Raw genomic sequence first — 25,572 nt, forward strand, 5'->3', positions numbered from 1 at the left:
ATCTCTGAAGCTACGCAAGGTTCCACCACCTCAACTCACCATCTCCCCTTTTTCCTCTCAGTGTGCTGTTGGTGCTGCTGCCCGCCGCTCGCACCAGTTGATTTTCCTCCCCGCTACAATAAACCCATTGAACTTTTCTTGTTCTCCTGGCTGTGTACTTGCATGTGGGCTAATCAAGTATCATCCGACATGACAATCAGAATATTCCATTCCTATTCTATTGTTATAGCCACTAAGCATATTTAAATATGATGAACTATTAAAAACATACTTAAAAATACAATTGTTTATAAATGTTGCTTTGATAGATGTTTGAATATGGTTTACAGAAACAAAAAAAGTGTGTTATGATTGATTAAATGCGCTCATACATCATTGTGACTGCTAAACACATAACGCTGAGTGGAGTGGAGTACCGCTCCAAGATGGCCGCCCTAAATCTCGTCAGCGACAATAGGTGAGAGCGGTCCATGAGGCGTCTACCCTTATATTATGTCTATGGTTATAACTTGTGTTAGGTTTGCGCCACAATATGGAAGATTTCTTCTTCACCAACACACTGCACGCCTGTTCGTGCACTGCTGCCTCTCACTGGTGGAGATGGTGTATTGCACTACTTAGCCCTTGTGTTTAGAAATGGGGTCCATACCAACCGACCCCACACACGTAAAACTTTTATCATTTGCCACAGTTCTCTACGTTTGCCTTAGTCCTCACACGCATAAGGGTTAAAACAGCCTTAAATAATGTTTCAAATGCTATGTTCGTAAGTGATTTGTAGACATCTTGCTGTAAAACTTTAGGATCAATTCAATCAAGAAAATTATCATGGCAGAGCTATATAATATTACTACATAAAGCTAATTTTTAAAGTTTAATCGGTAATGCCTGAAGTTGCTCAGGATATAAAAAACTAGCTTCTTTGTCCCATTGTGAAATGGTTTTCGTGGAAATGTGACCTGCAATATTTGAATAAATCCACCTCAACTGTATTTTTGTCTTGTCTCATTCTTTTTCAATTTTTCAATTTTTCATTTAAAATTCCAACATCTATTTATGTTTGCAGTAGTAATGTGACAAAATCTGTAAAGTTCAAAGGGTATGAATAATTTTGCAAGCCATTGTAACTGCAACTATTCTTTTTCAAATTAATGCATAATTTTTTCTGCCAGTTATGTAAAACTTTATAGAGAACCATTTAATCAAAATTAAATTGTCCATTAAATAAATGTTCTCATGAAATAAAAAAAACATTGTTTTTTATGAACATTGTTCCTTTGTCAATCACAGTTTTATTGACTTGTTTTATAATGGTTTTATTTCGTGACATTTTATGTTCAGTTATGCTCTGCCTTCGTTCTAATAAGCTCCTGCTCATTTCTAAGACTCTAACTTCCACCTCTGCTGAGGCTTTCAGTAGAAGTAAAATTGCTAGACACTTTAAGACTAGAACTTCAAACATGACAGTTCAAATGTTTCCCTTATAGTCTAGATTTGCCCCCCCAGTATATTCTTATTACAGAAATAAGTCTTCTGGACATCAATTCAGCATGCAGGTGATTGGATTCCACACTAGAGACTGAGGCCCGGGTTCACTAGTGAGCGACACAGAACACACCTTTCCCTATCTGCAGTGTCGGGGGGGGCAGCTGCATCTGGCATCAACAACTCTGAAAGAAGAGGACTTACCTCATGCTGTTCTGCAGTATAATCTCACCCCGCTGAGATTCATTCAGCTGCAGCTGTGACCTATTGCCGACCCTGCTCTCACTACACCTACTCTCAGCACTCTGTATGTTCGGATGTCCCAATGTCTCTGATGACTCAAGAATGATGGATCATTTTGCTGCCAAAAACTCTTCAGGTTCCACATGAGATGAAGTATTTCTGCTTTCGTGTGTGGGTGGAGAAGAAGATGGAAAGGGAGAGAAATTAAGTTTGGGAAGCAAATCATTCACTGAAAATAGTGAAATATGTACATTACTATTCTGAGTGATACCAGGAATAATTAAGCAGAAACCTGTGTGTGTATGTTTTCTATGGAGTTAGAACAAATTAGCTTTACTTTGTTGTAACAAATTAGAACAGAGCACCATCAACTCATACACTGTGGGTGTATTTAGCATGCACAGAAGACTTGGAAAGTTTCCACTGGCCAGTCACACTGGCCAGTTGTGTGGTTCTTTTCTACCCCCAGTGGTGAGCATCTCAGTTCCTCACTGTTGTGGGCGGGTCATGAGCACCCAGCAGTTGTGTTCAACTCCCAGCTGATGTCTGGAACGGGCACTCCAGCAATGGAGAACCTCAATGTTGGGTTTAACCAAAATAAACCCAACTTTTGGTCTTACAGAAATTAATTGCTGACTCAAACATAATGATAAAGCCTCTAATTAGTTGATCATTTCACTTTACACATAAATATAATTACATTCTGGCACTTTTTTTCCTAAATGTGCAACCTTTGGATTGGAGTTGGCCACGTCTGAACTTTATTTTAAAAAAATCCAAATGAAAAATAAAATTCACATCACAAGATATTATGGAGTTCTGGTGTTTTACACTCTGACCATTCACCATTTCTCTCTTCATTGCTGTCAGCACTTCAAAGTGATGCCAGCTTTAGCTGCTGGCTAATCATTCCACTACAAACTGTAGCATAGGCATAACTTCCTGAAGGGCTGGTGTGGACATGTCCCCACCAACCCTGACAGGGACACTCCCCACCAATATTTCCTGCTCCTTTCTTTTTCTGTATGTGCCTTCATCCATGTGCATACAGTAACCTCCCTAGTAAAAAAAAGTATACTTTTGTATATTTCAAATATTCTTACATTTGTGAAAGTATATTTTAAGTATGCTAAGTTTTAAGTGTACTACCTATAAATATATATAAAGTAAAAGTATGCTTGTACCAATTTTGACATAACTTTAAACATACTTAAATATATTGTACCAAAATACACTTTTAAGAAATGTATTAAATAAAAGTATACTTTAAGTGAACAAAATATGCATTTGCCCAAGTGTAAATAAACACTTGCTCAATTTTTAAGATATCTGTAAGAGATATTTTGTGTATATTTTAAATAGAATTTTTTAAAATTCACTTAGTGCTTACTTTAAATTATTAATTTCAGTATGTTTTAANGAAAATAAAATAAGGATGAATTTGTCTTTGCAGGTGTGACTTTGGATCCAAATTTAACCTTTAAAAGTATGCTAATGAGCTTAGAAAGTTTTTAAATTTTAGATTCGCACACTGGCACATACGTGAGTCTCTTACCATTGAGGCTTCGGTTTTATGCATCTAAACTCTTTTTTGTGCTTTTTTATATTCTGTGACTCAAACTGCTCACACAAAACAATATATTCAAGTGCCTTAAAAAAGACCAATTCCCAGTCTGTGTGAAATGATACTTACCATCAATCTGTCCAGGAACACAGGATTAACATTGTTTATGAATATTTAATCACGAGTACCAACATGCAGACAGAAACTTCATGTCACTTAATTTTTTAGCTTGGTAACTAAATATTTAACTCTGCTAAATAATTTGTTTGAAGCCTCAAACTTTTAGTTAGCAAACTAAATATTTAGTTCAGAGGTAAATATTTACTTATCTATTTATTTAGTTTGAAGCCAAATATTTACATTGAAACTGATATTTATAAATGAATGAACCAGATGGTGAAAACTGCTATTCATTTTTAACTGTGTAACTTTTGAAACCCAGGAGGACGGGCGACATCGATTCAGAATTTTGTTCCAACATTTTCATATTTCATAGAAAAAGCAATACCATTGAGATAAGGAGTTTTTATTTGGAGCCTTTTGGATCGGTTCCACTGAGGGTCATATAACTATGAAAACATCTGATATTTATTGGTGATGAAAACCGGCGGTCAGGATGAGGATCATTTGGCGGAAAGCAGGTGACAAACGTCAGCAGCTTCCACAGTTAAGGATTTTTATTTTATTTTATTTTCATCCGGTCTCATCAGAACCAGCAGTTCAGGAAGAGCTTAACATAAACCTCATCACATCCGACCCAACAGCCTTACATAGAAGTGGACAACATCAGCCATAAAGTTTAAAACAAAGAATTTACAAAGATATACAAGCTGCTATTTTATATACACAACACACAAACTGATACAGGTTAGATAACCTACTAAACAAAATGAGTCTGAGCAGGAAATTCCCTCCAGGTTACATCATTTCCTTCAGGAAGTTGTCCTCAGAGGTTAGTGGTCTTCAAAATAAAAGAACAAAAACAACAAAACAGACTTCCTGTCAGACATTGTCAGTGTGTTTCACCTTCCAGATGTTTCCATCAGACGGACAGACGATGTTTATGGAAGTGACCAAACAGGCGGTCAGGATTTGTAAACATTTTTATATAATATTTTTCTACTTCAGCATACTGAAATTTATATTTTACTTATATTTTATGTTGAGCATAATGTCCGTTTCCTGTGTGTCATGCCAATATTTTCCCAATTCTGGGATCAATAATTTTAATTTTATCTTCTGATTGTTCAATGAAGATCCATCTGTAACATAAAGTGTATAAAGTTCCCACGATTCCTGAAGGCAACACGATGAGGAAGACGCTCTGACCGAGGTATAAAAAAAACAGAACAAGTTAGATCTTAAAAAAATAAAATATCCAAAAACTAAGCTAAAATACTTTACATTTTCTAAAATTTGAAAAATAAATAAAAAAGGTAAAAAAATAAAAAATGTGCAAATTAAGTAAATTAAATATTTTAATTTAAAAAATGCTTTTTTTTTTAATTTTGGAAAATGAACTTCAGCTTCATCTCTGAGATAAAATTTTTTTCAGCAGTAAATGAGATCGAAACGCTTTCAGAAACGGGACAACAGTGCGCTTTAGTTTTCCATACAAATAAAAACATTTTTACTTCTTTTCCCTTAAAAACTTCATGATTTCTGATGGACTTGAAAGTGTTTTTTTTTTTTTTTTTTTTTTTTGTTTCCTGTTGTGAGAAAGTACCGGCTCACACTAAACAACCAAAAGTATTGAAGTTATAAAAAACCAGAGTTCTGGCTCTAAAGCTTTCTGATTGGCTGTGGCAGAATGAACGTCTTCAGTTGGACCGCTCAGCGCTAGCTCTGAGCGGCCGGAGCGCCGCCGTCCTCCAGGACTATCTCCACCTCCGGACTGTGACCCTTCCTGTGAGTCTTCATGTGTCGCGACAGGTGAGTGCTGCTTTTGAAGCGCTTGCTGCAGGCCTGGCAGGAGTAGGGCCGCTCGCCGGTGTGAGTCCTCATGTGGCGCACCAGGTTGCTACCGTGGCTGAAGCGCTTGCTGCACATAGTGCAGGAGTACAGCTTCTCCCGGGTGTGGGTGGTCATGTGGACGCTCAGGTGGCTGCTGCTGTTGAAACACTTCCCACAGGTGGCGCAGGAGTACGGGCGCTCCCCAGTGTGGCTGCGGGTGTGGCGCAGCAGCGTGGTGCTGTGGCTGAAGCAGCGGCCGCATGTCGTGCACTGGTATGACTTCTCTCCAGTGTGGATTCTCATGTGGGAAATCAGGCTGCTGTTGTGGCTGAAGCATTTCCCGCACGTCTTGCACACAAACGGCTTCTCTCCCGTGTGGATCTTCATGTGAGCCGACAAGCTGCTGCTGTACCGTAGGATTTTCCCACAAATATGGCAGGAAAAGGGTTTTTCTCCGGTGTGGGTGAGCATGTGGTTTCTGAGCGCCGATGCTTCGGCGAACCTCCTCCCGCAGGTGCTGCAGGGGTGTGGTTTCTCCCCCGTGTGGGTTCTCTTGTGGGAACTCAAATGGCTGTTCTGACTGAAGCTTTTCCCACAAGTTTCACATGAATATGGCTTCTCCCCAGTGTGAGTTCTCATGTGGACTGACAGGTACTTGCTCTCCCGAAAAGCTTTCCTGCAGATCTTACAGGAATATGGTTTCTCTCCCGTGTGGATTCTGTAATGTTTCCGCATTTTGAAGTTGCTGCTGAAGGTTTTCCCACAGACAGAACATTTTGTCGATTTATTACCAGAGTCAGAATTACAGACGCTATCGAATGGAGGGAGATCGTCTGCTGCATTACTTTGACTCGTCCGATTCTGGCTGGATCCCGAGTCTTTGTCCCAGTTTCCTTCCAGATCCTGCTTCTCAGCTGCATGGAAGGCATTCTGGTTTGGTTCTGACTCACTGTGGTCAGTTTCCTCATAATCAGATGTCACTAGGAAGCTATCGACCTCCTGCTTCACCACCAGTTCATCTTCATCACGAACGCAGACGTCTTCCTGCTCCTCTTTAATCTCAGGAGCTTCTGGTTGCTCCCGGTCTAGACTGGAGTTTCCTGCCTGGCCAACGGGAATATTTGCCTCCTTCCAGAGAAAATGCTTTGGAAAGTCTGGAGGAGAAACAAAATGTTCAGTTCAAGGATAATTCTGCTGTTGTGCACAAATTTTTACGCTTTTAAGGTTTGCAGCTGACAGATACAATGTAGTTACAGAAAAGTATATAAAGATGAAAATGTACGTATAGCACCCCCTTCAGTCCTTTGGCACATATGCAAACTTAGAGAATATTTATCATCACAGCTAAGAGGCCAAAAACCTCTGAATGTTAAAAGGATGAAGAACAGTTGACAGCTTATCTAATGGCAACAGACACAGCAAGGAGCACTCTGTCATCGTTTGTGAGCATAAAGTTCTTCAGGTAAGAAGCCGTTTTTGCAGCAGGTTTTTGGGTTTCTGTCCTCCGTTATTAAAACAGTCTCTTGACCTCCAGAGATGGTTTAATAATAAATTAATGTTTCCAAAATGATCTTCCTCCATGTTTAGCCATGCTAACTGGCTTGTATTTTCCCAGTGTTCAAGTCAAAGAAGTGGCAGTATTGGACTGCAGCTGCAGATTAACTATGTCAGGAATTTGACTTTCATCCACTTCAATTTATTAGAATAGTTTATTTCTTTAACACCAATTCACAACATGCTGTTTCAAAGCATTTTACAGACAAAAATATTCTAATTTATCAGTTCCAGCTGATCCTGGTTATCAAACCGTGCATTAAGTTCACTTTATTACTTAAATGAGTTGTAAAAGTTTCTAAGGAAGCACAGCAGAGCATCAAGTCATTGACTTCACTTCTCCTGAACCAGCAGGGGGCAACAGTGGACAACAGCCTGAAGTGTGTCGTTGACTTTGCAACTATCCCTCGTAGAAAGCATGAACGTATGGAGGACCAAAACTGACATAAGAAATAAAAGTTTCAGTTTTGGTCCTCCATATGAACATAGCCTTGGGGTGGCGTTTGTAAAGTTACACAGCTAAACATGAACAGCAAAAAATTCAGTTATCTGACCTAACAAAAAAAGGTTCATTTGTTTATAAAATGTCAGCTTTGTATTTTGGAGGAAATATTTAATGTAGAACTAAATATTTAGCTAGCAAGCTAGCAAAGGTCTGAAAAGCTGCTAAATATAGCAAATCATCAAGTTGGCAAGAGTTCTCTCTTGTCCTGAGCATAACTACAATTATTGCCCTCCACCCAATTATTGACACCCAGGAGGGATACATCCCTGTATGACGACTCCAGGTCGGTCTCCCCTACAGACACAATAAAGAGACAATTATCTAAAAACTTACAAAACAAGTTTATTTCAAACATTACAGCATAAAACAAAGGATGTTTTTAAGGCAACTAGAATGGCTACCCAACAACTGAAGTAGCAGAAAACTTCCGCCAAAAGCAGTCTGCACATCCAGAACTGTCATACTGGCCTTTGGGAAACTTTCAAAAGTGCAGTCAGATGTGACTCAACAAAAGTGTCAAAACTTCTGCAACAGGCAGTGTGGCCTTCCTGAACCAGCCTACAGACCCATATGAAACGCTGCAAAGCAGTTGCGTTCACTCTGCAAGCAGAGGAACACTTTGCACTTAATGCACCGCACCCGGGATTTCCCGGAGCAGCCCCGGCCTCTGCAGCGCATCGAATTCTTCAGGTCTATCACCTCTGGGAGATGAGCAGCAGAACAAGTTCGAACAGAGACGTGTGGGACAGGGGTTATCCGCGTTCTTTTCCTGGACTGTGGAGGATGTACATTCTGCCTGTCTGCATATGAAATGTGAGCCTCTAGGATGTCGTGCTTGGTGAGAAATACCTGAGCCACCACCATGCGAAACTCCAGAAACTTCATGTCAGCCTTTGTTGGGTTCTTGTTTTCCTGGATGTCTTGGCGGTACAGCAGCCAGCTGTTAAGAAGAGCCAGATCGGTGAAGTGCATCAACATGCGGATCGTCCACTTCTTAGTGCGGATGCTCATTCTGTGGCGGCTCCTCATTCCGTCCGACAGGTCAACTCCGCCCATATTGGTATTGTACTCTCGTACAATGCTTGGCCGGATAACAGTCACATATTTTCTGTCCTTCTTTGACCATTGCTGACAGGTGTCTTTAGGCTCTTCTGCATGAGCAGCAGAGAGCAGGACAACTGGCTTACCGTCATACCACTTGACAACACAAAGCTCCCCGTCTGTCCTTGTAACTGTTGCAGAAGCACCTCCTCCTTGCTGTTTAAGGGTTTGGTCACTTGGCAGCTTCCTCATTGCTTTGGGGACCCGGTTCTTCATCACTGTGCCAGTCAGGTACACTTGCTTCCTCAGCATGTGATCCACAGCTGGCACGCTCATGAAGAATCGATCACAATACAGTTTAGTACCAGAAGGCAAAGTTTCAGACAAACGTTTGATCACCAAAGTTCCTAATCCCAAACCTGCCGAGTCCTCAACTTGTGAGCTCAGCATCTCTGCACCTTGATAGACTTCAAAGTCCAGGACGATTCCATCTCCCGATGCCAGAACAAAGTTCTTTATGCCAACTGGATTGTCCTTTAGTGGCACATCCTGTCGGAATGAGCAGGCTCCAGTGAACGGGATCATCCGCTCTTTTATCGAGACACACTCTGGTCGAGCCTGAAGGCGGCAGCCTTCAAGTAAGCGGTTCAGGAAAGGTCTAACCTTCCACAACTTGTCGATTTGTCTCTCATCTCCTGGAACGTTATCGTCAACAACAACTTTGAGATTGCTGCTCAGTTTGAAGAACCGATCACGTGACATTACATCACTGATGGCAGGGATTCCCAAAGCATTTGACCAGACCATCCGTGTTTTTGGATAATGAACGCAAGACATCAAAATAGCTGCCCCAAAAAAGTGATAGATCTCATCAACAGAAGTATTGAGAGATCTTCCTGTCTTCGCCAGTGATGTGGCGTTTGTGCAGTGGGAGAGAAGTCTCATCAGATCAGCGTCTATATACTGCTCCACGTATTCCTGTGGCTGCCAATCGGTTCGCACGTCTTTCAGGTCGTCATCTTCACCCTGAAACTGCATTAGGTTTGGGGTGAAAGGAGCAAAGTTCCAGCGATCGCCATGTTCAGCAGGTTCTCTGCTGCGTTTGGGTTCTGGCTCCCCACGCTCTTCTTTGCTTGCTTGTGGATGTCGTAGTTCTCTCCTGGTCTCGCCGTCACCATCTTCACTGCCATAGTGATCATATTCTTTTGCATCAGGCAGTGAATCATCATCTGAATCCTCTTCTGGCAAATAATCCTCTTCGGAATCATCAGACAGTTGTTCGACAGGTAAGAGGCCAAAATCAAGAACATTTTCATCAACAACTGGATTGTTGTCTTCTCCATCTGATAAATCTTCAACCTCAGAGTTGTCTACCATGGCCATTAGCAGTTGTTCTGCTTTTGACAATGCAAGTTTCTCTGAAATGATAAGATCAACCCCAAATTCAAATCAAAATCTATACCACAGTAAAGCGGCTAATAAATGACATAGCTTGTTAGTTCATACCACCTGCATGAACTATTTATGATTGTGAACGGTTTGAAATATTTTCAGGCCCATCAAAAAAAAATGTGTGAGCAAATGCCTCTTACAATAAATGTTTGAATGGTGAGCACACTTAGGCTAATCCACTAATAGCGAAGCTAATTTTCAGTTTAGCACTTTAGCGTTTTTGTTAAATTTGAAAACATTTAGCTATATAAATGTTTTCATTTAAAGTGCAGATGGTGTGTAATGACAGAGCTGACCCTGTAAAGGATGATATATAACGATGTAACGTGTTATTGACATATGGTGGGTGTCAACATGACTGAATGCAGCGCTTTAGCATTAGCTTTCAGTGAATACTGTATTGATATAGTTCTTTAGACTGAACAAATCTAATGTTTGTGGTTAGCGCTTTAGCGTTAGCAGGACTAATGTTTTAGTTAACGGTGACCAACACTGTTTATTTGTAAACTCTTGTAAGTATTTACATGTTTATGGCATAATAAATAATGAAATATAGTCTTGATGTCCTCAAATGAGTAAATCATCTCCATCAACATTGTACTTTGCTTCTAATGGAAAATATTGTTGAATTTGAAGCCTTATGAAGCAAAAGCTGTAACCACATCAGATTCAAACATGAAACTAGTGTATTTGTGCCCATTATTTTGATGAGAGTTGCTACAGAAGCTTTTTAATCTTGTTTTCACTTACATGAGTGCAAACTGTCATGAAACCACTAGAATGATGACTATTCATGAGGCCAGTGGGTCAAAGTTCTACACAGAAAGTATCATGGTGCAGAGAGGCATAAATGCAATGTCCTTGTGAAACTTGCATCCTAAATAATGTAATATAATGAAGCCCGTCTCACATGATGCTGCAGGCCGAAGAGAATACAGAACAGAACCGCTGGTTCCTTTAAATCTGGACTGAAAACATTTTCAGTTCCAGCAGCTTTGGATCAAAGAATCTGATTGATCAACTGTTTGCTTTGTTTATTTATCTAATAGTTTTCAACTCTTCAAGGTTTTTGTGATTTTAATATTTTTCATTTGATGTACAAATGTCTCCAAATTAGACATTTGTATCAAAATGGGAAAATTGCTGAACTACCTTCATTTGACCAGCAGGTGGCAATAACTCTGAGATAAACATCAGAAATGAAAAGTTCCAGTTTTGAATCCAACAAGAAATTTAGGAATTTGAAAATGATCCCAACTTTCCTCAACATTTCTCTGGTTTTTATTCAACTAGAATATCTGCATCAAAGCTCAGGCAGTTGGTTGATGTGTTCAGTATCGTGGGAAATCTCAGTTTTGACACATTTCATGAATTTAAAGCTTTGTATTTTGCAGTATTGGATGAGTTATTGGAGATAATCGATTCAGGTTCTCACCTGTGTGGATTCTGTAGTGAGTCATGCTTTCCGAGTTCTCCGAGGTTTTTCCGTCTCTTCTGTCTCTCTTACTTTCCAACAGGGGACAGTTGTCCATCAGCGTCCTGTCCCGGCTGCCCTTCAGCTCCGTGTCTCTGTCCGGCCCGGATTTGTCCGTCCAGCCTCCGTCCTGATCCGGTCTCTCCTGTTGGATCCAGTCTGATTCTGGTTCGCTGAGGTTTCCCTCCTGGAGCGACGGCGCCACCATCAGGACATCAGCCTCCTGCTTCAGGACCAGCTGTCCGTCCCCCGGAGCGCTCCACATGTCCTCCTGCTCCTCTTTGATCTGTGGATGGTCCAAACTGGAGTCCTGCTGGTTCTGGAGCTGCAGCTCAGCAGGGATCTGCTTTGTCCTGACAGAACACCGAGGGAAATCTGGAAAAGACAACAAAACATTCAGCTTGAGGAAAGAGAAGCTGGCTCCACCCGTCCTCCAACCGTCCACCATCCAGGTGGAGACTAAGGACCACAAACAGCTCATGGTCCAAAGTGAAACAGCAGCTATCAATCATCTTATTACTCTACCAATTATTATGACGACTAATCAGAAAAAAAAATTGGCACAGTCTGCAGATTTGTTATTTATCTACTTAAGTCTTTTTAATACGTTTGAATACATTAAAATATGCAAATAATTACATTTTAAAATAAGAACATTTTCTGGACAAAGAATCAACAGCAGCAATCCTTTAGCTCGATTATTTGTAGCAAATGATGCATCTGCTGAGGTGGAGTTTCAGCTTCCAGCCTGAACTTACAGACAGAGAAATTATGGGATGTTTAGATCCTTTAAATTCCATTTAAATTCACGTAATTATTTAATTACTTGAATTTGAATGCGTTAAAAATGTTCAACATTATTTATTTAATATCCAAAGTCTCAAACCGGAACCTTTGTATTTGCGTGTTTCTGATACATCTGTAAATCTGGTGCAGATCTGCTAACAACAACGCAGCTGCTCTTCTTGGCTCACTGAGGGTTCGTTTCTGCTTGTAAAAACAATCTGATTGGACGATGGAAAGGACGAGTGGTGTGTTCAAGTTGTGTTATAAGCGAAGCTTTTTAGGGCTAAAGTAGCATCTAAATGCTAGACATGTAGCAGCTAACGCTAATGTCAGCGTCTACAGTCCACATTTCTAGTAAGTTTCTGAAACTCTAGAAAAACACTTTTCGCCAATCTGATGGTTGAATAACCTGAAGAACAGATTAAAACTGTATATATATTTGTGTTGTCTTTTTTTAAGCTCAGATGTTTATTTACTCGGTAGTTTGCCTGCCTGTCACCCATCCAGTCCACGGTGGGTGGCTCTCTGTCGATGTGTCAGATAAAGCGGTGAAGCGGAACCGGACCTCCTGACCTGCTCTCTGGAAGCCGCAGTCCGGCCTCCAGCCGCCGTCCAGCAGTCTGCGCTGGCGGTCCAGCTCTTCCTCGTACTGGGCGATAGTTCTCTGGAAGACCGAGAAGATTTCCTCCGCGGCGGCAGTCAGCCGCTGGCTGATGAACTCTCTGAGATGCTGAGCTGAAGACATGCCGGACATGTTCACAGCTAACACTCACTGCTGCAGCACAATAAAAGGACGGCTCACTTCCGGTTTCAGAGGGTTTGTCTCGTTACCGCCCCCCGCCGGCAACACAGGCTTACTGCAGTCCACAGCTGTAAAAACAGAGCGCACTCTATAGGCCAAAGCTCTGCTGGACAGTTTTAAAGATCAATAGAATTGAATATGCACGAATCAGGCATAACATTATGACCTAATGTGAGGTGAAGAACACTGTTAATTTCTACCTCCACGTAGCTACAGTTTAAAACTGGCTATCCTGAGCTACTTCTGGAGGTATGCTGCTTTCTCCTACTACTCTCCAATTTTCCAGTATTTGCTGTTATTTCAGTTTTGAACTGTAGGTTCCCTGTTTTTTACTCATAGAAGCAACACCTGGTCTGTTATGTTTTGCTTTGACAACTTCCTGTGATTAACTTCCTGTCTCTCTTTCATCCTGTAGCCTTTAAAATTGTCCGTTTCTCTCCTAGATGAAGTCACTAACTGCTCCGTTTTATCAAACTTTACGTTTCCGTCTTTCAGTTTAAGAAAACAGCAGAGACAAAACACAGATCAACTGAGCTAGGAGTACTTTCTATGCTAGAAAACAAGTACAGAGTTGATCCTTTAGTGGCTTTAAATTTTATGCTAAACCAGCTTGCCATATCAAATGCATATTTCAACAGATCAATTCTGCAGCAATTTTATAGTTTTTTTTTATTTTGTTTGCTTTGGGAAACTTGCTGCCGCCAATGAAAACAATAAATATGGATACAATGCAAAACATTTTCCTAACGAAGCATTTTACACAATGTACAATCTTTACCCAGATATTCTGTACATGTTTCCAAGGAGCTCTGTGGGAGGAAACCAGAATTAATGCGCTTCCTGTGGATTTCCATGATAAAAACTAATAAACCACAGAGAGAAATGAAGGTTGTGCCGATAGAGAAATAAAACGGATGTAAAAGAGTTTGCAGCCGCGTGGAAGCATCAGTAGTCCGTGTCGGAGCCCTCGGCGTTGTCCACGTTGCGTGATAGCATGTAGTTGTCCATGTCGATGGAGCGGCAGTTGTTGATGGCGTAGCGCAGCCGCTCGGCCATGACGGCCTGGCTGGAGTACGGCGGCAGGCGCAGCTGGAAGAAGCAGGTCTGGGAGGTGGGGAGGCTGTCGTACGGCTGAGGAGGAACAGAGAGCGTCAGCAGAGAGGAGGAGCGGATACAGCCGTCAGTCGGTCTGTCTAACTGCTGCTGTTCTGACTAGTCACAATGAAGTCCAATTCAACCGAATTTGAAAAATAAACTCTTAAAAAATGTAGAAATAATTTTTTAATCAAATTTTAAATTCTATCTATAATTTAAAAGATGTAATCAGTTTTTTATGATCATCTATTAAAGGCCATTGAAGACAATAGGAAGTCTTTTTTGGCTTTACAAAAATTTCCAAGATTTTTCTAAAGGTTTCTGAGATTTTGGCAGAAATTTACTCCTTATATCTACAACATCCAGAGTAAGCTCACGCTTTTCAGTTCTACGATTATAGAATATAACTTATAATCAAATTTGCAACTTTTGGAACATTTCTGACTTTGAAAAACCAAAAGATTTGCTAAATCAAAAAACTACAAACCACAAGAAAATATCTTGTAAATTTCTGTTTGAAAAATCTTACAATTTTGACTTTTCAACATCAGAAATCTCAAAGTTTTTTCTGGAAATTTTGGAGTTTTTTTTGGTAGAAATTTAGTCTTTTTTTCTGGCTGTAATACGCCGTCGAGCTTTGGTAAAATATAATTTACTGAAATGTTGTTTGCCATTCTTCCTGTCAGTCATTAATCAGCGTTTGATTCATGTTTTAATCGATTGGCAGCATTAATACTTTGAGCAGTTTGGCTTTAATCGCTGCTCTGATTTGTTTCTTTCTGGTCCAGCTGACGATTAATCGATTATTTTACTAATCGATTAATCGTTTCGGTTTGGTAGCATCATCTCTGGGTTTGCTAAATGGGCCAGAAGCCAATTCTGTTTGTTTCCTGAGCAGAACCGGGTCAACTACAGTGAGGAACATGGAAAGTTGTCTGTGTTGGTTTGGTTCGGTCCTGGCCGGTCCGGGCCGGTTTGGTTCAGTCCCTGCCGGTTTGGGTCGGTCCGGGCCGGTTTGGGTCGGTCCAGGCCGGTATTGACCGGTTTGGGTCGGTCCCTGCCGGTTTGGGTCGGTCCACTCACCCGGTCCACCTTCATGATCTGGAACCGCTGTGAGATGTCGGCGGTGTTGGCGGGCAGCCGGGAGCGCCCAGAGACGAAGCGCATGAAGAGGACGCGCTCGTCGTTGGAGAACTCCTCCAGGGTCTGCCAGAACCACTGGACCAGTGCGTGCTGCTCGTCCACCTCCCGGTACCGGACCACCTTCTTCAGAACCTCGCAGCAGATCTCCGGCATGCCGCACACCATCTGCTCCAGCTGCCGCGCCGTCAGCAGCGACAGCAGCGGCACCGGCACGATCCACGACATGCCCTCACGCACCGCCGCCACCTGGCGGACGGGAGGAGAACAGACAGGTTAGTGAGCGGTTCCGGTTCTGGTTCTGGTCCGGCCAGACTCGGTTTACCTGTCGGTCGATCTCGTGCAGCCGGTACTCGACGGCCCGCTCCACGTACTCCTTCCTGTTGGAGAAGGAGAGCGGGATGCTGCCTCCGCCGGGAATTATGGGAACCATCTTCCCGTCCGCGCTCTGACCCACGAACGAGTCCAGAGGTATCATCTGGAACAGAACCAGCAGAACCAGACTTAACAGAACCAACAGAACCAACCTGACTGGGCCTGACAGACCAACAGCAGCAGCTGGAGCGCCACCAACAGGCCGGTTCTGGTGTCGACTACCCAAGTTTCCACAGATCCATTCGGATCGCATCAGGGAAAATCCCGTCAGCGCTCATTTTGATGTGAGCCAAAACGATGCCATAGGTCAAAACTTCCAAACACACAGCAACAGATACAATTCTGTAAAAAGTCCTGCAACCATTAAAAGTTGGGAGATCATTTGTTAAACTTTAAATTCGTACTCAGATGTGCTGAATAAATCTCCTCCCGGTGAAGATGGAGCAGTGAGAAAAACATGTTTTCACATGTTCGTTTGCCACCTTTCATTCCCCAACACAACTGGATGCAATCCTTGAACAAAATAACAGGCTAACAGGCTAGCAGGCTAACAGGCTAACAGGCTAGCAGGCTAGCAGGCTGTGTCCTGTTAGAGACGCCTCCACATAGCTGTGATTTCCCCTCTTTTTGTCTTTGTGCCCATGTGATGAACGGCGGTGCCGCCCAGGCCGCAGCCGGAGGAACCCGTCTGTTGGCACTGGAGGAGGAATACAGATATTCTATTCTAACTCGGATTAGAATGGCCCGGTCCCGGCCCGACTGGGTCCCCGTCCCCACCTCGTGGAAGCTGTCCTCGGTGATGCCGCTGTCCTCGATGTGCAGGATGCTCTTCAGTGTCTGGACGTACAGCAGGTCCACCTCCTCCAGGTCCTCCAGCTGCAGCGGGATGCAGCACAGCTGTTTCCATACCAACGGCGCCAGGTGCAGGTCCAGCGGCTTCTTGGTGCGCACCGCTACGCCCATCAGGATGCCCAGGAACTTGAACTGGATCATGTGCTCGTCCAGGCAGGCGGACGGGTTGAAAAGGAACCTGGAGGAAAACGAGAAGATTAGAGCGATGCAGCTCCAATACTGATAATCGATCACTGTCGTCTTCTCAACTTTTGCAGAAACATTTTCTTTTTACAGATGCGGAAACAAGTCTCTGAATCTGTCGTCCAAATATTTCCCCGTGACGGTTGTTGATTCAATAATCACTCTGCTGACGTTAGCATCCACACTTTAATGGTCGCCATAAACAGTTAACAACATGCGCTCCCGCGCTCATCACCCAACAGAATGAAGAAAACACAGATCTAGCCCCGCCTCCCACTCCTTACATCTCACACATGCGCAGTATGCTACTTACAACTTAACAACGGTTTTGGGAGCAATCAGGCCATAAATCTTTAATTTACTGTTTTCATTCAGATTTTACTCATGAATTAAACTAAATTCACAGGATTTTTATCTAGTAAACCTGAACTGAACACAAATGGAACAAAATGTCAAATTAATTCCTCATCAGGTGATGTTTATTACTTTGTCGTTGCTTCGTTTTTGATCATTTCCATCACTCTTATAACCATGAGGTGAGTTCACTGGCAGTGGGATTTTACAGCTTTCATGCTGCTCACCTGTCTCGGTTGTAGCCGACCTCTGCGGTGGCGTTAGGGGAGGGGATCAGCAGATCCACCACACCCGTCTCCAGCTCCTGCAAAACATTCCCACCATCAGTCACCTGGAAACTCCTGGAAACTCCTGGAAACCCCTGGAGTCGGTGAGGGAAGCTCAGAGCTGGGAATACCTGGCACATCTCGGTGATGGTGTCATCAAACACGCCGCCCGCGTCGTCCGCCCCCTCGCCCACCAGCTTGACCTTCCAGGCGCGGGACGGCAGCCGCAGGTCGGAGGCGTTCAGCTTCACCACCTGCCGGGCGATCTGGACGAAGATCGGTTTGCACTTCCGGCCGCTGGGCCGAGGCGGAGAGAGGAACCGGAGCGTCAGTCGGGTTCTGGACTCTAAAGTGGGTTTACAAAGCGGACGGGTCACTGACCGGGTGGAGATCCGCTTGACAGTGATCTGCGGGCCGTAGTTCTTCCCCTGAACCATGGTCTTCCCGATGGAGCGCACCATGGGCAGCGTGTAGACCCGGGGAGCCAGCAGGGGGCGCAACTGGCCCTGGACGATGCCCCAGGTCCCGGCGTTGTAGTGGGAGGTGCAGCTCTGTGGAAAAACAGGCAGTGAGGACGGCCGGCCGGGTTCTGGAAGTTCTGCTGCGGTTCTGATCTCACCTGGTTGTTGGGGCTGAGGTTCAGCAGCCGCCATGATGAGTACATGAGGTCGGAGAAATGGTAAAGGAGGCGGAGCCGCGCCCTCACCGCCTCCATGCTGACCTCCTTCAGCCCGCTGTACTGAGGCGGAACCGCCACCGGGAGGCCCAGCTGGAGCGGAACCGACGAGCCTGAAGGCGACGAAGACGAGGAGGAGAAAAGATGGAGGCTGTTTTACAGCAGAAGGCTGAGGAGGGGCTGCATCAGGATCAGGATTTAATTCATCACTTTAACTGATGACAACATCCAGATCAGATCTGGGTCCGGCCAGAACTACATGGCTTACTTTAAGGTCCAATAACTCATTACATAACTAGGTCTGAACTGAAGAGCAAGAACCAGACCGGCGGTTCAGAACCGGACCCACCTGGCGCGCGCGGCGGCACGCAGGGCGCCGTCCAGGCGGCGCTGTGGCAGCGTCCAGCAGAGATCTGGTTGATGTTCTTGCCCTGTAGCGCCGTCACCAGCGTGGGCTCTCTGACGTGGTTGGTGTGGCCCAGACCCAGCTGCAGGATCGGATCAACAGAGCGGGTCAGGACCGAACCTGTGGACCCGGTGGGGTCGGACCGGTCGGGCCGCGGGTTACCTGTCCCTCTGAGTTGCTGCCCCAGGCGTAGACGTCTCCAGTGGAGGACAGAACCAGCGTGTGCTCGGCGCCGACCGCCACGTCCTGAATGTGGATCCCAGACAGCGCCGGAACCTGCTGGGGCCGGTTGTGGTTCCGAGCTCGGCCTTCTGGGAGTCCGATCAGCCGGTCTTTAACGGGACGCAAGAAAACATCTCAACATTAGAAACACCAAGCGATTATTATCATTATTCAGGACCAACGGAGTCATTTCTCCATGTTGTAGCATTAGCATGTCGGCTAATTTTAGGGCCTTTATAACATAAGTCAATGTTAGTCAACATGCTAGTGACATAATTTTAGCTAACCTTAGCATTCCAGCTCAGGTCTGGAGGTCAACATGCTACTGATAGTCCTGATGCTACTGACAGCATGTAGCATTTTAGCTAATTATTTACATATTCATGACATGCAATAAAGACCAGCTCTCTGCAGTTTGAAGCCGTTTAGGGTTTGATGCTCCAACGTCTGGTTCTAGCAGAGAAACATTTCGGCAGGCTCCTTCACGTTTCTTCAGAAATGTTCTAGTTATATTATCCTCTGGGTTTGGGTTTGCTTCAACATGAGGACAGAACCACTAATCTTAGAGCAGACAGGTCAGGAACATTGAGGTAACCTTGGCCGAACGTGTAAACTTTGCCGTCTTTGGTTAAAGCCACAGAGAACTGCGTCCCACAAGCCACCTTCTGGATCCCCGTCCCACAGAGGATGTCCACCTTCTGCGGAGTTAGAGACAGCGTCAGTTACAAGCCAAACAGCTCAGCTCAGCTCTTCCCTCTTCAGCCCAATCCTACCTGGGGAGAAGACTTGGCCGTCGAGTTCCCGAGTCCCAGTTTCCCATAGTCTCCATCACCGAAGGCCCAAACCATGCTTCCGTCCGCAGAGACGACCAGCGTGTGGTTCAGACCGCAGGCCACCTGAGGAGAACCGGCAGCATGAGCCGCCGCCGTCCTCTGTCCATCAGAACTCGGCTGCTTGGGGATCGCTCACCTGTCCCACTTGGTAACCCTCCAGAGCCGTCACCTTCTCTGGAAGCTTCTTGTTGGACGTGTTTCCCAGCCCCAGTCGGCCGTAATCTCCGTTACCGAAGGTGAAAAGCTTCCCATCGGCCGTCACCACCGCAGAGTGTTTGAATCCACACGACATCTGCAGGGCAGAGAGCGTGAGGACCAAGAGCTGAAGAACCCGCAGTTTAAATGTTCCTGCAGACGGACCCACCTGGACCACCTCCTCTCCCTGCAGCGCCTCGATCTGCCGCGGTCGGCGCTGGCGATCACTGTTGCCGTGGCCCAGCTTGCCGTAGTCGCCATCCCCCCAGCTGAAGACCTCGCCGCTCTCCGTCAGAGCCATGGAGTGGCCGTCGCTGCCGCACGACGTCACCAGCTGGGTCACCACGAATCCTGGAGGCGGAAAACCAAACCACTGGTGTTCTGGATGGTTCTAGGATCCAAACCGGTTCTGGTCGCCGGGGGCCAGCTCACCTTGCAGAGCAGAGATGATGGTGAGGACGTGCAGGTCATCGGAGTTCCCCTGTCCCAGGCGGCCGTAGCTGCCCTCTCCACAGGCCAACACCGACCCGTTGGGCTGGATCACAAAGGTGCAGTTCTGACCACAAACCACCTGCAGAACCAACACCTGATCAGGTTCAGGCTAATCCAGCACATCAGCTAATAGTGGTGCTTATTTTCTGTTAAGGTCTTTCGCTAACCTTGAAAACGTTTAGCGACACCTAAAGAAATTTTTCAGATAAATTTTAATTATTTGGCTTTTTTTCTGCCGTTTCCCTTCGTCTCCTCATGTTTTAGCGTTACATATCGCTGCATAGCATGTTGGTGTAGCACTTCAATATTAGCTACTGCTAAGTAGCGTGTTTGTAGAGCTCTTTAGCATATGCTACTGCTAACTACTGTTTTGGTTTCACAATTTAGCGCTAGTCCCTGCTAAATACTGTGATAGTGTAGCGATTTAGCGGTAGCTACAGGTACATACGATGTCATGCAGGAATAGCACTAGCTACTGCTAAATACTGTGATGGTGCAACACTTTAGCACTGATTCTGATTAATGCTTTAGGCTTAGCACAGCTAGCATGTGAGCTAGCAGTTGCTGGTGTGTCATCAGAACCTGCTGGGCCTGTGAGAAGGACGGGGCGGTGGTCGGAACCAGGATGTTCCTGCCGGCCTCGGCCAGCTGGCCGTGCCGACCCGCTCCCCACAGGAAGACGTCACACTTCCCCCCCAGGTGCCAGTCCTGGAGAAAAACACACAGGTGAGGCAGGCCGGACCCTCAGATGACTCCAGGAGGCGGGTCTGGATCTACCTCCGGCCTGGACGTGGCCCAGGACATGATCTGCTCGTCCATCCCGGCCGCCCACTTCCCGTTGTCCTGGAAACAGACAGAGCGTTAGAGTGAGCCGCGGAGCCACCGGTCAGGCCGCCGCCGCCGCCTCTCACCATCACCAGAGCCATCTCCTCCTTGGGCACCGGCTCCAGGTCAGGAACGCAGAAGGAGTCCGGGAACGTGGCGCCGCGGGCGAGGGCCTCGGCCGCCTTGACGGTGGTGGAGAAGCAGTCGAGCCACGCCCACTCGCTGGTGCTCCAGACGGCGGTGCCGGACTCTGGAGGACAGCGGCGGAGGTGGGGCGGCGCGGGGGGGCGGCACAGGAGCTGGTCCAGGTGCAGGCCGACCGCCAGCGACGCCAGGCACTGCATGTAGGGGCTGTGGACGAGCTGCTCGCCACAAACCACGTGAGGCTGCAGGAAACCAGACCAGCACGCCGTCAGAAAATCCACTTCCTGTTTACAGAAACCAGGAATGGACACGGGGGTTTGGGCCGACCCGGCTCGGCTTCAGAACCGCCTCAGAAGGCCGGACAGCAAATCAGTAACAATAAATATCATGACAGACACCTGATCAATATCGACAGATAAAACGTCCGACAGAATATCCACTGAACTCCGATCCGGAACCGAACGGCATTCTGGGAGATGTAGGCAGAGGAAGGCTTCAGCCGCTCAACCTCTCACTCCCAGCTAAGCTAGCTGGGTAGCTTAGCTCAGTCTCTGGTTGCCTAGCAACACCTTACAGAGTAACAGCAGCAGATTAAAGCTGCAGTTTTTATCCTTGTTTTTTTATTGAACACATGCAGTGGAGAGGCATCAGTACATTCATCTTCATATACAATGTTGATCATCCATGTCCATATTTAACTGGGTACAAGCAGTTTAAAACTTTTATTAAATATCTTTTTGCTCTCCATGTCGTAGCAGTTTGGTTGTTTTTGCTCGGGAGAGATCGATCTGATCACAGATCAGCTGTTTCATGTCACAACATGATTACAGGTTGAACTAATATGTAAAAAATATATTTTAACAAAGTTACGTACTGCAGCTTTAAGGTTTTGCCTCATAACTGCTTAAAAATAAACAACAACGGCGTGAGTTAAAAGTATGGATAAAACGGTCCGGCCACCAGTTTGGCAGGATTAAAACAATCTAATCAATAAAGACTCATATTGCCTGATGAGTGGTTTCCATGGAGACGCGTCTCTCAGCCTACCTTCTCGTAGGCGTACTGCTCCTGCAGCATCACCGGCAGCCGCTCCAGGAACGCCCGCATGCAGGGCGCCACGTTGAGGCCGACCACGCCTTGCCGCTTCAGCGCCGAGCGGCACGTCGCCAGCACGTGGTTGGACGCCATGAACTCTTTGGAGCAGTTCACCACCAGAACGTCCTGGAGACGCGACAGACACTCAGAGAAAGGCGATGGAGACGAGGAGGAAAGAAAGAGTCCGACGTCTAACCTTTGACCTGTTGGAGCAGACGGCCACGCCCACATCTGGGATCCAGACAATGTTCTGGATGGCTCCGGATCCGGCGACGACGGTCTGCAGGACGGATCCGTCCTGTCAGACAGGAAGCAAGCAGTGAGTGAAGGAGGAAGGAAATCTGGCCGGTCCAGATGTTCGCCTCTTACCCGCAGAGACCAGATGTTCATGAGGCCGCCGACGCCGCCGGAGGCCAGCGCCAGGCCGTCGGGGCTGAAGGCCAGCGTCCGGACCGGCGTGATGTGTCCCTTCAACTGGAGGACGGACACGGCTCCGTCCTCGGCCCAACGCGGCGACTGCAACAAAACCATCCAAACGAGTCTCATTTGATGTGAAGCTGACTGAAAATACGACCACAAACATCTGAATCATCAGCCGTTACTGTAAAAAGATTTCAGGAAATAACTTCCTGACAGAGGAAACAGAAAAATCCTTTTTTTAAACCAAGAATTTACTGCATGCTTTGCTTTTAAAAACATTTTGGATCTACAAGGATTTACAGATGACCTTTGTTACAGAAACCTGACTTCTTTCATCCAAATATTGCAAGCTAATGCTCAACAGCAAAACAAAATTAAACCTTTTGTTGTTTTTCTAAAACTTGAGGCCTGCAGGTATTCGGACCCCACTAGTTTAAACTTTTAACTTTAACTTTTCAATCCCTCCAGGTCTTTGTGGAAATTCACACAAAATCATTAGCTTTTTTTGTGCTAATACACAATTGTGAATTTATTTTTAAAATTTTCAGCAAAAATGGTCAAAAACTTTAAGAAACGCTACCTTCCACCTGCAGGTGGCAGTATTTCTCACTTCTTCTACACTGATCACTGGAAACTAAGTCACAAATATCTTAACATTCCTTGCAAATATTTCTAATGGAGCATAAAAAAGAAAATATGTAATTTTGATTGCTAAAAAGACATCACAAAAACAATCGATAAATCCAGATATATGCGAGACATTTTCTTCTTCTCTTGTAGTTTTGTGTCTGAATTGAACAAAGTAAAAGTTTGGTGGAAGGACAACTCTTCATGTTCGGCTCCGGTGGCCAGAGGTGCGTCTCGCATTACCAGTAGTTTGGGTTTGGCGTCGTTCTCCCACAGCGTCTCTGAGTCTGAGGATTCTGGGAAGTGGCAGATTTCCTGAGGAACGGTCCAAACCGACACCAGGCCGTTCTGGCAGCATCTGGAAGACAAGCAGTTTGCCGTTCAGGAGGAGAACCGGAACCGTTCGGGTCGGCCCGGCTGCAGCTGAGACCTACATGGCGAGCATGCTGAGCGGTCTGGGTCCGCGGCCCGGCAGGCCGCACCACGCCACGCCGTTCACCAGGGAGGGGTGGCGCAGGCTCTGCAGGCAGCGCCAGCCAGAACCCGGACCCGAGTCCCGGTCTGGGGCGGCCCACAGCTTCACCGTCTCCTCCTTGGCGCAGCTCAGCAGGATCTGGCCGTTGGGGCTCCACTTCATGCTGGTGATGGACTCCTGAGGGACAGACCGCCATGAGCGCCGGCTGGAGGAAAGGTTCTGGTCGGGTCCGGACGGCCCGGTTACCTTGTGAGCGTCGATCACGACCACGGCTCCTTTCTCCAGCGGCTCCTTGGATCCGATCAGCAGCTTTCCGTCGGCGTATCCCACGGCGAACGGCCGGTCCTCGCTGTACCAGGCGATGTGCATCACGGCCACTGGGGGGCGACACTCACATGTTCACGCTGCAGGCCCCGACGTTCAGATCGATCCTGAAATCTGGTTCTTTTTACACATTTCTAGATAGATGCGACGTGTTCCTGGGCGAAGCAACCTAAAAGCTTCCTGCAGGCCCAGCAGAGGCCCAGTAACATCACACCTACTGAGCATGCTCAGTGGGAGTGAACATGGAGGCTAATGGAGGAGCGAATCTTGATTTTAAAGTTGTCAGACGTCTGTCGAGAATCAGCGGCAGATACAGGTCACATGGGAAAAAATCTGATAATAATCGGAGATGAGGAGAGTTTGGGATTTTTAATTAAAGTTTAGTTTTTCACTTTTTGTTTGTCTTGTTCAGTTAGTTTTAATTAGGTTTTAGAGTCGGTTTGCTAGTTTTTGTTACTTATTAATTAAATATTGTTTAGTTTTTATTAGTTACAGTAGGAGTTTTAGTTGTTTTAATATTTAGTTAATTTTATGTACAGAATTCAAAAAGTCAAAGTATTTTATTGTGATTATGTTTACAACTATTGGGTTATGAATACTTAATAAAAAATAACATTTGCAAAAAATGTATTCAATTATTGTTGAACATCAACTGACTGAAGTTTCCTCCTAACTTCTGCCGTTTCCATTTGCGCACTAGCGTAGCCGCCAGGAGGTTTACGGAGCGCCGTGATTTACCGGCAAACTGCTTATTCCACATCAGTTCAAAAGGCCAATAAAAAGGAAAACAAAGAATATTACTTCTATAATTTCAGTGTGTTCTAATTGGCTTTATAAACGCACATCACAGTTCCAGTTAGTTGTAGTTTTTCCCCATTAATTACTGTTTATTTCAGTTTTTCAAACGTTCCACATATAACTGGCCTGCGATGCATTCATAAAATCTGATCCGTTGGTCATTCTGTCATGGAAATGTCCGGTTCAGGTCGCATCGTTCCTACCGTCTTTCCTGTAGCAGTGCTCCAGCTCGCTGCGGTGCATGTCGCTGGCGTCCAGGACCTCGATGAGGCCCAGCGACCCGTCCATCCGGCCCACCAGCAGCATGTCTTTGGGCTCGCTGCACCACAGAGACTCCGCCTCCTCCTCCGGCCACGCCAGCGCCGACACCCAGTGGGGCTGCACGTCCAGCAGGCCTTTACCGCCTGTGGGAGGACCAGCCAGATCTGAACCAGCTTTCACACAGAAACCTGCATCTGCACGTTTACCCCTACAGGATGGGAGGGGAACAGCAGCAGGAAACAGCAGCTTTACCATTAACTTGCCAGATGTTGACCATTTTCTCCATGGCTGATGCCAGATATTTTCCAGTCACACTCCAGGCCAGAGGAGACAGGCAAGGGTCACTGGGAGAGCCCAGAGCGGACATCCCGTCCTCCGAGGAGCCATCACTGGAGGACAGACAGAGACATACAGTCATGGACCCTCTGCTGAGAAAAGATTAAATAAATCTGAAGCCCAGATTTCTGCACCGGATTCCACACTGCAAAAACACTAACCTCTCATTTCCAGTGCAAATATCTCAGTACACATGAAATAAGACAAAACTAACTTACAAGTAACTTCTCAGAAAGTTATAGGCAGTTATGTTAAGTCAATAATTCTTTAATACTGATAAAAAAGTCAACATGGTGAAATTTAGTGCTTTAATGTTTAA

At 45.5% G+C, this 25,572-nt stretch overlaps 2 protein-coding genes across 12 annotated transcripts in view; both read right to left on the reverse strand.

Annotated features, from left to right (window-relative positions):
- LOC106936374 (uncharacterized) overlaps positions 1-13,402 on the reverse strand; it is a 26,503-nt gene extending 13,101 nt beyond the window's left edge. Inside the window, exons 1-4 of the mRNA XM_015017321.1 lie at positions 12,631-13,402; positions 11,233-11,646; positions 5,133-6,399; positions 5,019-5,027 (exon numbers count right to left, since the gene is read on the reverse strand). Of these exons, the coding sequence (XP_014872807.1) occupies positions 5,019-5,027; positions 5,133-6,399; positions 11,233-11,646; positions 12,631-12,811 (1,871 nt within the window). The 5' untranslated portion in view covers positions 12,812-13,402. The remainder of the gene's footprint in view (positions 1-5,018; positions 5,028-5,132; positions 6,400-11,232; positions 11,647-12,630) is intronic.
- A 122-nt stretch (positions 13,403-13,524) lies between these two features.
- herc1 (HECT and RLD domain containing E3 ubiquitin protein ligase family member 1) overlaps positions 13,525-25,572 on the reverse strand; it is a 51,620-nt gene continuing 39,572 nt past the window's right edge. For 9 of the 11 annotated variants that reach the window (XM_015017325.1, XM_015017334.1, XM_015017326.1 and 6 more), the window contains exons 54-79: positions 25,170-25,306; positions 24,860-25,060; positions 23,781-23,911; positions 23,494-23,711; positions 23,303-23,417; positions 22,382-22,534; positions 22,209-22,310; positions 21,965-22,138; positions 20,860-21,159; positions 20,726-20,791; positions 20,531-20,656; positions 19,889-20,027; positions 19,626-19,807; positions 19,398-19,553; positions 19,202-19,324; positions 19,024-19,126; positions 18,369-18,538; positions 18,150-18,288; positions 17,744-17,913; positions 17,506-17,675; positions 17,256-17,421; positions 17,086-17,162; positions 16,247-16,499; positions 15,420-15,572; positions 15,038-15,343; positions 13,525-13,990 (exon numbers count right to left, since the gene is read on the reverse strand). In XM_015017325.1, the coding sequence (XP_014872811.1) occupies positions 13,805-13,990; positions 15,038-15,343; positions 15,420-15,572; positions 16,247-16,499; positions 17,086-17,162; positions 17,256-17,421; positions 17,506-17,675; positions 17,744-17,913; positions 18,150-18,288; positions 18,369-18,538; positions 19,024-19,126; positions 19,202-19,324; positions 19,398-19,553; positions 19,626-19,807; positions 19,889-20,027; positions 20,531-20,656; positions 20,726-20,791; positions 20,860-21,159; positions 21,965-22,138; positions 22,209-22,310; positions 22,382-22,534; positions 23,303-23,417; positions 23,494-23,711; positions 23,781-23,911; positions 24,860-25,060; positions 25,170-25,306 (4,216 nt within the window). In that variant the 3' untranslated portion in view covers positions 13,525-13,804. The remainder of the gene's footprint in view (positions 13,991-15,037; positions 15,344-15,419; positions 15,573-16,246; positions 16,500-17,085; positions 17,163-17,255; positions 17,422-17,505; positions 17,676-17,743; positions 17,914-18,149; positions 18,289-18,368; positions 18,539-19,023; positions 19,127-19,201; positions 19,325-19,397; positions 19,554-19,625; positions 19,808-19,888; positions 20,028-20,530; positions 20,657-20,725; positions 20,792-20,859; positions 21,160-21,964; positions 22,139-22,208; positions 22,311-22,381; positions 22,535-23,302; positions 23,418-23,493; positions 23,712-23,780; positions 23,912-24,859; positions 25,061-25,169; positions 25,307-25,572) is intronic. The other 2 variants (XM_015017329.1, XM_015017327.1) reach the window with 2 other exon arrangements.

The sequence above is a fragment of the Poecilia latipinna genome, unplaced genomic scaffold, assembly GCF_001443285.1.
Source record: "Poecilia latipinna isolate Pla-1442-1.1 unplaced genomic scaffold, P_latipinna-1.0 Scaffold2127, whole genome shotgun sequence".
Lineage (NCBI taxonomy): Eukaryota > Metazoa > Chordata > Actinopteri > Cyprinodontiformes > Poeciliidae > Poecilia > Poecilia latipinna.